This window comes from Aquila chrysaetos, chromosome 2, assembly GCF_900496995.4.
Source record: "Aquila chrysaetos chrysaetos chromosome 2, bAquChr1.4, whole genome shotgun sequence".
Lineage (NCBI taxonomy): Eukaryota > Metazoa > Chordata > Aves > Accipitriformes > Accipitridae > Aquila > Aquila chrysaetos.
Window position 1 is genome coordinate 16,697,745 of NC_044005.1, and position 13,531 is coordinate 16,711,275.

At 40.5% G+C, this 13,531-nt stretch overlaps 2 protein-coding genes across 14 annotated transcripts in view; both read right to left on the reverse strand.

Moving 5' to 3' along the window:
- PAPOLA (poly(A) polymerase alpha) overlaps positions 1-5,956 on the reverse strand; it is a 49,061-nt gene extending 43,105 nt beyond the window's left edge. For 2 of the 10 annotated variants that reach the window (XM_030032126.2, XM_030032118.1), the window contains exon 1: positions 5,667-5,956. In XM_030032126.2, coding sequence (XP_029887986.1) covers positions 5,667-5,674 — 8 coding nt within the window. In that variant the 5' untranslated portion in view covers positions 5,675-5,956. Of the gene's footprint in view, positions 1-1,636; positions 2,623-5,666 lie in introns of those variants that run through there. The other 8 variants (XM_030032090.2, XM_041127502.1, XR_005933605.1 and 5 more) reach the window with 7 other exon arrangements.
- An 831-nt stretch (positions 5,957-6,787) lies between these two features.
- Positions 6,788-13,531, reverse strand: part of AK7 (adenylate kinase 7) — a 28,183-nt gene continuing 21,439 nt past the window's right edge. For all 4 annotated transcript variants that reach the window (XM_030032159.1, XM_030032148.1, XM_030032170.1 and 1 more), the window contains 3 exons: positions 11,613-11,833; positions 9,305-9,463; positions 6,788-8,108 (listed from right to left, as the gene is read on the reverse strand). In XM_030032159.1, coding sequence (XP_029888019.1) covers positions 8,070-8,108; positions 9,305-9,463; positions 11,613-11,833 — 419 coding nt within the window. In that variant the 3' untranslated portion in view covers positions 6,788-8,069. The remainder of the gene's footprint in view (positions 8,109-9,304; positions 9,464-11,612; positions 11,834-13,531) is intronic.

The following is a 13,531-nucleotide window of genomic DNA, read 5'->3' on the forward strand; positions in this document are numbered from 1 at the left end:
AGTGGAAGAAAAAAAAAACCACCAAAACCAACAAATAAAGCTTGTAAGAGGCTTTACAGTTACCAGAGCTGTACACCTTTGAACTCCTTCAAATGGAAGTGACTAGACATTGTTCTAAGGTAGAGGGGGGAAGACTGTGAGATAAGGGAAAAAACTTTCCAATGCATCTTGTAAAGATCAGGTTACACCCTGAATACTCATCCACATAAAGCGAAAATAGACTTAGAGCAAATACAGGTGTATCTATGTAACACTGCCCCATACATAACTAAGAATTAGATACAAATTCAAAGTACTGTACTACTGTTTTCTTTTACAACACTGGAACCTCTCTCCATCCTCAGAAGAAACAAGAATCCTGTCACTAACTTCTTATTCAAGCATTTTTTGTATTTAGCCCTCTTCTTACCTCAACTTGAAAACCCCTGTGGTTCTATGCACTTTTTCCTCTTCACTCCTGGTATTCTACCTCAGTTCTACTGGTGATATTTTTATCATATTATTCAAGTTAAGATTTTATTCTTCTTATTACAAACAAAATACAGCTGCAATCAGCACCATATTATCTAAGCATCACACTCCTGAAATTTGGGACGCTTCACAGAAATGAAAGACAACACACAAACAACTGAAATCTTAAAAACAGATGCCATAATATTTAACAAATTATAACAGTTTGAGTCCCATGTAAGTTTAAAACTCACCCCTGATCCACCCTGAAACAGATCTCAACCACCCAAGATCTAACTCATCTAAATGTGTGCCAGGTGCATGCAAAAATCCCTTCCAGCTTTTGGCCATCAAGCCTTAATTTTGCTAGAAGTCATGTAACCCCTTTCACGTATCACTAAACCTTAGCTGAGGATTAAGTTTGCAGACAGACATGAATAGTAAGGCCAGCACCAGTGAAGCAAAGGAAACAGCATGCTGTTAAGTGTCTTAAAATAGCGCCACCAACACACAGAATGTTAACTTTAAACTTTTAACTTCGAGTCAGGACCTTTGGCTCATTCAGTCCTGCCTCCAGTTACCAAGACAAAATACACAACTTAAGGAATCTCAATGACTATCCCCTCTTCTCTATTTGTCTCTACTGATTACCTCAGTAAGATTCAGTCTTTCTTATACACTGATGTAAATCACCCAAGTCAGATTCCTGAAGCAACATTGGTCATCACACCATCTGGTCAATCAGTTGGAGCTAAATTCATAAAGCTCAAGCTCCACTGTGTCAGATTTCAGAGGAAGTGCTTTGAGAGGGTTTGTTTGCTTGTTTTGAAGTCTCCTCCAACAAGGACTGACTCTGGCAATTTTAGAGTAAAGTTTCTGAAATCCAGGCATTTCAGAAATCTAGGCAGGAAGTCTTAATGAAGTCTGTGCAAATCAGTTACCCGGGAACATATGTTTTAAATGGTTAAGACAATCCAGCTGTCCTTCCTGAACAGAAGTTTTAATATCTAGCAGAAAAATGTTGGGTTATTTAGACCATGAATTAAGTTTTCAACTGTCAGTATGAGATGTTCAAGATACCCCAAACGGATTTGAACATGGTATTGGAGGAGCAATGACAACAGACCTATGGAAGAAGAGACTCACCTATGGCAAAAGAAAGAACATTCATACACATTCTGCTAACCTTTGACTCAATCCTGTGTTCTCTCTGGCTCTTCCATTTGTACAGAAGAACAGTGAAGGTAGCATGTCCAAACACACACCCATCCACAACGTTCTTACTAACAACAGTTGCAGAAGAAGTTTCTCAAGTTTAAACAAAAGAAATTTCTACTGAACTTTGCAGGCAGCACTTGAACCAAAAATGAGGTTTATTGCTATTCTGGAGGAAAAAAAAAACCTCCAGAGGTAGCAATTTAAGAAATTTGGTAGGGTTGACTCAAAAGATATAAGGAAGTATCAAACCAAGAACTAAGAATCCCATGAAGTGTTTCACTGTAGGAGATTAATTTGTCTCAGCAGTGAAATCTGCTCAGCCCAAATAACTGGGTTTCCAAGTTCTGTGCAGTACCTCCATGTTAACAAGTATAAATTTTTTGGAGTGACATTAGAAGACTGAAAGCTATTGCAAAACCACATATACTTGCCATCCAGTTCCTCTGTACTACATCTGACAAATTAATCCTCAGTATAGATTTTTATATTAATTTCTTCTTGATTAATAAAGCTATCACTTTAAATTAAGGCAACTGTTCTTCTAAAGTAGGTTCTGTGCTTTGCAAAGTTAGGAATAATTTAATTCCTTCCATAACAGTCTATAAAAACCTGAACGCTCTCTGTTCAGAAGCATACTATTTATCCACTCCCAATCAGTACAAGCCATTTTAAATACAGTGCTGTACTACTTCTGGCATACAAGTTGACAGTCACTAATTAAAAGTCAAAAAACCAATGACTTTGCATACGCCTAAAGCAAAGTTCAGTGAAAGAAAATATATAAAAAGTCTTACTTCAGAAGTGAGAATAAGCGTGACTGTCTACAATAATGACTGAAAAAATAAAAATAATAACATTCCAAAACTCTAACATGGAAGTTAGCAATACCAACAATAGTTAAAATTTATAGCACTTATGGCACTTTTAAGTGTTCAAATATATGACTTAATGCACTCTTCCACTTCTGGTTAAAAAAAAAAAAAAAAATGTTTTGCAACAATTTCAGCAGATACAGAAGTTCAGCAAAGAAGCTGTAAGCACAATAATATCAGTAGCTTAACAAGAAACAGATTCATGGTGCTATTGCTCTATTTCTCTATTTGGAGGGTCAGAAAGGCCCACTTTACATAAAAATACTACATCATCAATTCACATAAACATAGCTGCTGCTTCACTGAGTCAGTGGCCTTTCTGCATAATACCTAGCCTTAACTGAAACATATGAACAGCTTAGGGAGCTTCGTTTCTCCCTAGCATCTTATATTTCAGATTATGCAGGAACATTCTGTACCTAACAGTTCACTAAAATGTATCTTTATAATAAGGGAAATAGTCACCTTTGTTTCTAACCAGCTTTATTGAACAATTGAAAGTTAAGGAGTTTTCTCATATACAGCTGCTATTTCTTCACACAAGGGATTAATAAGAATCATAACAAAAATCACGTAAGTTTCTAGAATAAATTTAGTATTTTTTAAACATTAAAAGGCTTTTGCAAATGCCAGCTATCAGCATCAGCAGAACATGAATTTGTTCTCTTATTACTGATGTGCCTTGTACATAAATAATTTGCTTGCTTTCATAGTGTTGTACCACACTGCTAAGAGAAATACGCACACATACACACACAGCGCAGTATCAACAACACTGTACACCTGTTGAGAACTCTGAACTAATGCTTTTCAAGTAAAAAGTGATGACAATCTGTGGTTGTATGGGAGATCAGCTCTGACGAGGCCTGTCAATTGTAATCACCACCCTAAAAAATGAAGTTGAAAGGATGTCTTGAAAGGTCAGGACAAAAAAAACCAAAACAAAAAACCAAAAAAACCCAAACCACGTGTATTTTGTTTGTCATCTTGAAAATTTGGCAGTGACATAGGGTTGTTCTACTCTCACTCAAAAAGATTATCATCCAAAAGCATGAAACCATCAACTGGAAAGAGCTATACAGAAAAGGAACTTCCTAAGCTCACCTTTTTTTTTTTTTCCCCCCTCTAAACTTAAGTCAGAGGTATCACTTCATAAACTCAAGAATTAACATTACTACCATTGCAACTTAGTAGCATTGCGATGTTCACTTTGATGTCTGGACTGAATAATACAAACTCAATCACTCCAAACATACAAATGACAGAACAAATGCAGAATCTGAGAAAGCTTTGCTTTTCCTAACTAAAACAAACCTCCTGTATAAGTGAAGTTGCCAAGTAATGTTTATACTGAAAAGAGTAATATATTAGTGCAAATATAACTATGTAGTGTTATTTAAGAGTTTCTAGTTAAAGTATCACAAACACCTACATTAAGAAAAATTATCAAGTCATTCGAAACTTGTCAGAGTTGAAGATCGCTATTATTACAAGTTATAGAAGTAGCCCAAACTTTAAAATGTTGTTATTAAACATTTGGAATTTACGTAGTCACAATAAAATAAACTAAGAATGAAAGCAGGCAGAATAAACACCCTCCCATTTTCCTGAGGCCAAAAAGCCTAGCCAACTTCAAAGCTGGTTTCTGGTAATTTTTCATTGCCATAATGAACATATACAAAACTTATCTATAAAGACATTGCAGCCTCATTATACAAGCATTAGAAACTACTTGGCATAACCATTTTTCCTTTCTGCATTCACCCACGGTTTTTCCTGCCATAAACTCTTCCAGTTAAGTTCATCTCGCATTATCTACTCCACGACTAACTTAGCAGTATTCTAGACTGAATAAAACAAGAACAGGCAAGCACGGTTATTCTTCACGTAAAGTTTACATATTGAAAACAATACTGAATAATCCTAAATAATAATAGTGAAACAATAGTGAATAATCCCTAATTCTTTGTATTTCTCCTTCAATGGAAAAAAAAAACAAACAAACAAAAACCCGCAAAAAAACCGAACCCAGCATATAAACGTGCCTTATTCTTAAAAGCCGTTTGACCACCTACCCATCGTCGGTTCCCTCGACTTACTTATATAGGATATTAAAATACTGACATTATGGACTACGGAACTGAGGAGCAGGAAGTTTTGTCATCTCAACCGGGAGCCGTCAAAACGTCAGCGAGGTAAAAAAAAACGAAGAAAAAAAAGGACAGAAAAAAAAAAGCAAGCAGCAGGGGGTGGGGTAAAGGAAATCGGCGAAGAAACCGGGATGAAATTATGTCCCACTTCGTTATTCGTGACTACCAGCAGGGTTACAGCACTGCAGGTCCAAAGCCCAAGGCCCACTTTTCCAGCGAGAAAGCCCCCCGGCTCCCGGGCGGCGGGCGGGGCGCGGGACCGCCGTCCGCTCCCGCCGGCCAGGGGGCGCTGCCCGGGCGGTCCGGCGGCGGGCTCCCCTCGGCCGCTCGGGGCCACCCAGGAGCGGGCGAATTTTGCAAGGACAGCGGGCTCAGCTCGGCTCGGGTCGCCTGCTAGGACCAGCGCCTGCGTCTCTCCTGCCCCCGGAACGAGGAAAAACGGTTCGCGCCGCCACCGGCGGAGAGGCTTTGTCGGGACTCCGGGGAGAAAAAGAGCTTCGCCTTTCGCGGCCGGGGCCAGAAAAGGATAAACATGCGGCACTTCGTATGGCCCGACTCAACAGCGGGTCGAAGAAGGCCACCGCAGACATCCGCCCCGCGGCCGCCCGGCCCCTCACGCTTGCCGCTAGGAGATCGCGAAGGAGAAGACGACAACAATAACAACGTAAAAGCCACATCAGCATCTCCTTCGGGACTCACAGCGATGGGGGGGGGGGGGGGGGGCCGGGGGACGGACACAAGAAAGCAAGCGAACAGGTCCTCGCGGCGGGCGGAAAGCAGCAGCGGATCCACAGCCCCTCACACTGCGGCACCGGAAGAGCCCAGGACCGGAGCGGGGACAGGCGAGAGGGGGAAGGGCGAGAGCCAGCAGAAAGGGCCCAGGCGGGCAGGGAGCACGGGGCGCTGCGAGGGGAGCGCCGAGTAAGGGCCGGCAACACACAGGCCTTCAAAACACTCCGCGAGCTTTCCAACTTACAACGGCATCGTCTCTTCGGCCCCTCCTCCTCCTCCTCCTCCGCCGCCGCCGCCGCCACCACCACCACCACCGCGTCGTCCCCTTCTCCCTCCTCCTCTTCTTCGTCCTCCCCCACCACTGCCGCCTCCGGACCGGTCACTCGTCCCGCCAGGAAGCGGGAATCGCGACCATGGTACGGGCCGGGGTCAGGCCTTAGAGGGAGGAAAAAGCCGCTCACTAGGCCCGGCCGCTGCCGCTTCACTTTCCTCTTCCCCTCCGGCCTTCTAACATGGCGCCCAGACGCTACCACAGCAACGTTCTAGACCGGGGGGGGGGCCTGACGCAGCGGCGTGGCCACCCCCGCACGCCGCGCACGCTAGCTCGCTCGCGCATGCTCAGACGGCCAGGAGGCCGAACGGCATCCTGGGGGCTGTAGTTCCGGGCGGGGGGGGGCGACCCGGAGTTTGAAAACAAAGCGCCAACGGCTGCGAGGTGGCGCGTGCGTGCGGCCAGGCGCGGCGCGGCGGCGCCTGGCTCTGGCGCGGCCGGGTTGGTCCCGGGCGAGGGGCTGCGGCTCGGGGCCGCCGGGAAGGGCTCGGCGCACCTGACGGTGCGCCTGGGCACTGGGGGGGTTCCGAGCGAGGGAAAGCGCGGACGTCCCTTGCCTCGGGAACTAACGCGGCGGGACCGCCCTCGCGCTACCCCAGCAAGCCGCCCAAAGGGTCTCGACGTCGGCGCCCTCCGGGCCACTGCCGCCGGCCGCCCCGGCGGCGGGCCAGCGGCTGGCGGGCTGGCTGCAGGCGGGAGGTCGGCGGGGAGCGGGGCGGCTGCGGCCGGCGCTGCCCTCCGTTCGGGGGGTGCGGGCGTCCCGGCCCCCACCGACAGCCCCTGAGAAGGCACGGCGGGGTTGGTGCCCCGCCGCTTGATCCCCGCTTGGGCCCCCCGCTCTGTGCCTCTGAGAAATGAAGGGTTTCCGTTCCAAGCTAGCCCCGTGCGTATCTTTGATTACCTGCATCGGGCTCATTTGGGGTTTTATGCCCCACACAAAGCAGAGAGATTCTTTTCTAATAACTGGTTTTGAAAGCTCTGCCTGTAATAGACTGCGTAAATTTCAGAAAACTTTAAAGAAAAAAAAATCACACTTTTTACAGGGCAGCTCAAAACTTTATTCTTAGAAAGAAGTGAATGTATTGCAGCAACTCTACACAAGAAAAAGCCTCTTTTGTCTCCTTTTTTAGCATCCTATTTTCATCTTTACTCTGAAAAATAGGGCTCTCAAACTAAAAACTTCTCTAAAATTACCGATTATTTCATCTTGATAAATGGTAGCTTGGATTGGCACCATATAGGAAATTTAGATCCCAAAGAAATCTGTTTCTTTGGAGTAGGAGATGAGAGTTCTGAACTCTGTTCCTGGCTATCACCACTGACTTGGCTGTGTGAAAACAGATGAAAGATTGTTTCTCTGTAAAAATATTAATATATCTGAATAAGAACATTGGGCATTAATACATCTACAATTCTAATACTAAAAGTAATAAATAAGTGTAAAATGTTTCTATATCACCATTCTTTCAGTTATTCCTCTTCCCCCCACACCTTCTCCCAAATAGTCCTTGGTTTCTCTTTTGACAAAATCCTGTATTTGTTTGACACCAAAAATGCTATCAGTTCCAGCTCAGTCAGCATAGATATTGACAGTTTCTGTGAGAGGTATATGAAGTCAATAAAAAAGGGAATGACAGCCATATGCTGGAAAGTCTAGATTCTTCAAGAATCTATAAAAAACATGGATCAATTATTGAATGATGAAGAGAATTAAATGAGAACTACACCCATGTATTTGATACCAAAGAACACCCAGGTTTTATGACATACCTATGCTAGGAAACAGTTTACCAGTCAGTCTTCAGCACAGCACAAGAAGACTAGGTTGCATGGCTTTTTGCCTCTTGGTACCTGGGAGGGGAAATGAGAGAGCTTGCTGCTTCTATTTATTTCCATTTTCAGTGAAAACACTTTTTTTTTTTTTTTTTTTAAAGAAAAGTTTTCCTCAGGCTAGCTGCCTACATCTGCTATGGATCAGGACAAGAATATACTGCTTAAGTAGAATGTGTAACTGAAAAAATCCGGGAAGAAAATTTTGGAGAGATAACAGATTCTTATGGTTCACAGTTTCAAAAAAACATACGAAATACAAATGTGTAAATGTATTAATATGTGCAATAAATGGTACTTTTGTAGAAGGAATATTAAAAAAACAATACAACATCGTAATAAAGTGTGAGAAATAAAAATGGAGATTACATAGTAAGCCTAAACAAAAATAAATTCAGAAACTAAGTGTTTTTATTTAAAATGCATGATAAATGTTCTCCCCTTCTACTTCATAATTTTGACAGCTGTTAGGATTTAACATTTATCTCATTCGATATCAGGACTGTTCTTGAAGAGATATTCTGCCTAGAAACAGAAGAATTTCAAGGTTACACTTACTTTCAAGTCTTCAATTTTAAAAGTTACACAAAATAACAAAAATATAGTGGATCACATTGCTTTAAACAAAATTACAGAAAGTATTAAACGCCTCTAAAATGTAATTTCTGGCAGATATGTCAGAGAAACCTCTCCCCAGAAATACCATCCTAAATACCATCCACTTCATTCTCCCTCTTGGTAGCAGTTACCCCACCTCTATCTATCGTGGGCAAGAGAAGGAAGTGAACTATTTATGACAGTATTTGTCACTCCATGGAAAATCCTAGGGAGTACCCTAGGGCCTGATTTCTGGACCCAGAAGAGTAGATAATACAGATCTTTAAAAGTTATGCAGTTAGGGAAGATCTCATGCTCCTACAGCTACAGGTAGTTGTCACTCATCAGTAAGCAAAAAGGTTAAAACAAATATTCCTTAGTGCCTAAAGTGGCATGCAACACTGACGCTTTCATTTTAAGCTTTTGCTTGGTTAATAAAATGTCTCTTTTCATCAAAACAGTGATAGCTTGTTAATAACTTTCTTAGGATGTGCAGGAAGAACAGCAGTACAGCAATAACTTTGCAGCATCTGAATTCTTGTCTGAATGCAACGCTGACCCTGCTTTCGGCTGAAAGTTGAACTAGATAACTTCTTGAGGTCCTTTGCAAGTGGAATTATTCTATAAATGTCTTATAGGATTTACTCATTAATTTATCTGTGTATTGTGAAGGGAATTACTGAAGAGCTTTCTTCATCATTACAGTAATGTGTCCTGTTGTGCCTAGAGGGGTGTAATCAGCTGGGAGAGTGATGTCTCCCTTTCTGCAGGCCTCTGTCACAGCAGAATTGGCAGGATATGTAAGACGTGCAGAGCGTGCACACCAAAGAGAAACCAATTCTGGTAGTGATTCTTGTCCTATGACTGTTCAGCAAAGCTGGATTATGCCCTTACTTGATACACAGTATCAACTGATCCCATGAAGAGTGGTTGCTGGGTTTTTAGTTTTCAAAATAATTACTGCTTACCATAATTGCAGATACTATCTGTTAATTAATTGTTATCATGACAGTGGGGAAAAGGAATTTAAGTCCTTATGTTAACAGAGATTTTTTGGGTCTATGTTAATATTTTCATTAAGCTTTTTCAAACATATTTAAGAAAAAAAGATGTAATCACCTTACCAGAAAATCGACTGGATCATCTGGCCTGATCTTACAGCATTCATTTATCCCTTGCATAAGCGTTGGCATGACGTTCTTCATTAAATAGTTTCGTAGTGGAATGGACTGGGCCTCCAATAACTCTTGTTCTTGTCTTTTCACTTCCTCCAGATGTTTATTCTACAAATAACGAACAAAATCATAGAGAATAAGATTTACGTCTACCAAATAGCACTTGACTGAATAACGGTGGTGGCCTAGAGAAAAAAATACTGCTAGAAGCTGTGGACAGAACTTTAAAACTCACAACTTGGCATGAAAAACTATGAACTGCTTATTAAATTTAGAGTGCACAGCACACTGAGGACAAAGAATTTAATGTGATGAAAACAAAAATAATCTCCTTAGTAAAATTATTTTATTTTTCTCTCTTTAACACCTAAAAGGAGGTTTATTCTGAAGTCTTCCAGTCCTGTCCTGTTTCCATAAGAAATATGGCAAAATGGTTGAAATACACTGTATCACTTCAAAAATGAGTACTGCTGCAAATGCAGACAGTTTCTTGAGGGTTCTTTGAACTGGAGGGGAAGGAGAGTATTTTTACTCAGAAGAGAGCCCTGGCTCTCTAATTGTAAATTGTGTTTGTTTGTTTGTTTTGGGTTTGGTTTCTTTGCTTTGTTTTGGTTTTATTTCATTTATGTCAGTTTTCGAGGGGGATAAGACTTAAATAGACTAAAACCACAGTGAATTACATCTGTTTACACCAGCTAAAATTATTCTTGAATTCAGGTTAAATCAAATACAATGATTACACGTAAAAAGTAGGGGGCAGAGGGGCAGAAATAAAACCACCGCGAGTTTTTCCTTCTTTCATTTAATAGCACTTAATAGCATGCCATAATAGTTTTAGCCAGAAGATTACTCAAAAACATTTTTATTGTCCTCTCTTCTCTCATTTTATTCATCAGTAGCCTGAGTCATATATAGATACAGCAAGCAGATGACACTCTGAAGACTGCTTTTCTATACTTAAGGTATAACACAAAAGCAATGTTCAGATAAAACAGATATATCAGTATATGGAAAGGATATTTACCTTATTCACTCAATCCAGGAGTGCTATTTAATAAATCCTGCAAGTGGTCTTTGGTCAGTACTCAAAGACAGCAGCTAATCTACAGTCTCAAGGGCAAATGAATAGTTGCTTAAATTTCCTGAGCATCTGCCTATTTAAAAGGATAAACTTAAGCACACATTTTATTTAAACACCTACTTTGAATAATGCACGGTTTGGTCTCTTGAAAGTTAGATGGCTTTGCATTGAATATAGCTAAAAATGTGTTAACTACCCTTACTAATCTTTTAGACAAGTTTACAGAGAGTACAAAATGCTATTTAATCTTGAATGAAGCTGTAAATAAGCATAGAGATAACAAAGAAAACTTCTTTACAAGCCAACATCAGACCAATGTAAATGCTTCTTTAAAAGTGAGTAATTTCAAGCTATTACCTCCCCATTCAAATGTAAGAAAAGGATTTCTCTGTGGAATGATCAGTTTGTTTTTAAATAGCTCTAAAATAAGACAATAGAATTACTGCCTTCTGGTGAAACAACCTGACTTTGGATGTGAAGAACATTCTTATAGTATGCATTTCAGGTTATTTACCTAAAATGTCCTTAGGTGTGGCAAAGTAAATAAGGAAAAAGCATCATGTGCAAATCCTGTGAGGTCAGTTAGCCTAAATACCAAGTACTTATTAAAATATTAGCAAACAAAAAGCATCCTTCAGACTGTGTCAGGTGGTCCTCACTGAACTGAGGATTCAGCTCTCAAAGGTGTTTCTCTTGCAGGCTCAGAAGCCTTTCTGCAATGCAGACTGGAATATTGATCAGTGTTGAGTTAAAAATTTGTTTGAAAGGCATGATAATTAAGACTTGGTCAGCTGCTTAGAAGTAAAGTGAGCAAAATGCAAAAGTCCTAGAAGACTAGTTATGGAAAATCACCACTGATTACAGTAGTTATTTATAAATGGTAAAATAAAAAAGCTATGGCACAGCAACAACAAGAAGAGTATCATAAAAGTATTTGAGAGACATGCTGATACCAACCTGCCAAAAAAAAAAGGTCTGCCTGTAATCAAAAAGAGACTATATTCCTTAGGTTGGGCCTCAAAATGCAGTGTGAAGATAGTCTAACCCAGATCTAACATATGATACAAGGAACTAGAGAATTTATGCCGTACTTCCTGAGTGTATTTACATAACAGCTTGCTGGAAGCCATCTAAAACACATAAATAATTGTTTCCCAAAAATATGTATTAACCTACCCACTCTTCCCAATATGCCGTCCTTTCAGCCCTTTCCTCAGCTTCCTTACGCTCTCGTTCAGCTTTTTCTTGAGCTTCTTTGACAAGACGTTCCTCAGCTGCTTTGCGTTCCAAATTCTCCTTTTCTGCATCTGTCAAACCATAATTCCGAGGTTCCCCAATTTCTTTGATGATCTCTTTTACAATAAATCTGTTCTCAGGGTCTTCAAATTTGGCTACGTCTTTCAAAAACAAAAGAGAAATTTTCAAGACTTTTGTCAATTATCAATGGACATTAGTAAATGACTGCAAGACCTAAAAATACACAGTTTTCACATTGTTTGAATTTTCAAGTATAAGATGTTGGTTTCAGTTGCTTATAAATGTCAATTTTTTTGCTACACAGAATGAAGTTTTCTATATCTGATTTTCTGTACTAGTTTTGATGTCCGATATAGAAAATCTTGGTTTAAATTAAGTTAGTTAATCATTTTCAACTTCAAACATTTTTAATAATACCTAGAGAAGTAGCCAAGATCGTTCTGGTCCTTTCTATTCTTCCTGATTGATGATGCATCCCTCTTGGCAGGAAAACGAACCATTGACCCGATACAGAGGGATTTAGTGGTCAAAGTGAGGAGAGGATGCCTCCCCAAATGACGACCGAAGACCACCCGAGACCCCGGCACATGCGGTGAAGGCATTTGATGTGTCATGGTTATATAATCCTATGCATATGCATTAGTCTGAATATGTACTAGATAGGAGTAGCTTAATAAAATGAATGCAATTGTTACTGTATAAGAGACACACCTGATGAAGCTGGTGTGCTTGATTTGTGGAAAGTCCACCGAGCACCCAGGCCTGAATAAAAAGCAATATCTCTCCTGAGTGTGTGAGATTGGTCTATTGCACACTGGGTAACAAATCTGCTTTTAGGACAACAGTTTCAGCTAAAATAGTTTGTCATTTTAAGATGATGTAAAGGAGAAATGTATTAAAATAATTTTTACAACTCTTCTGTTTATCAGTTGCAGCTTTCTTAAGTTTTGAAACTTGAAAATGAGGTCATTCAACTATCAGAGATGTTCTTGTCACTACTCTTATGTCAACTTATCCAGATGCATAAAACCATCAGCTTTTGACCCTATTTCCCCCGCAGGTTACACAATAGGTTGTAAGGATTTGGCAACAAACTCCAAAGTTTTCACTCATACAGATTTACAAATACATAGACCTATCTCTAGTTGAATTCTTACTGTGTTATATCTACAAAACAAATCTGTAGCTTCATGTAGGAGTATAGAGACTGAGCAAGACCTTCTCTTTCATTTCATTCCTTCTCCCTTTTAATTGCTGGAGGCTACTTGCATATTAAACTTGCAAAAAAAGAAGGAAAAGAAAAAACACAGAAAAATGGAGACTGTCTCCAGGGCTTTCTGGGCTCTATATGCATTCAGTGTGGGGAGGCATCTGGCAGAAAGGATATAGAAATGTGCATGGTAAATAGGAAAAGTGGGCATTTCAGGTATCCAGAGAATACAAAGATAAAGGGCTCGTTCAGTGGTAAGGGACTGGAGATCATTATAAGGCACAGATATTGGTAAGGAGAGCAAGCAGAGGAAGGGGAAAACCCAGAACAACTGGAATACAGAATTTAGATGAGAAGCCAGTAGTCCCTACTCCACAGACCTTTGCTTTATGAAGTTATTTTGAAAGCCATTGGCAAAGTATGCTTCTCATTTCTTTCTAATCACTAATTCAGACAGAAGATAGCTGTCTAATACTAACACCATTATTCCAAGAATTTAAGTGTTTGTGATTTGGACCTGAAGTACAAACTCTGCTAATGAATTGAGGAGAAAGCTAACATAATTCTACATAATAAAATTTCTTTTACAGCTTCTTCTTTCAAAAAATCAGGAATTAAATTCCTGAAG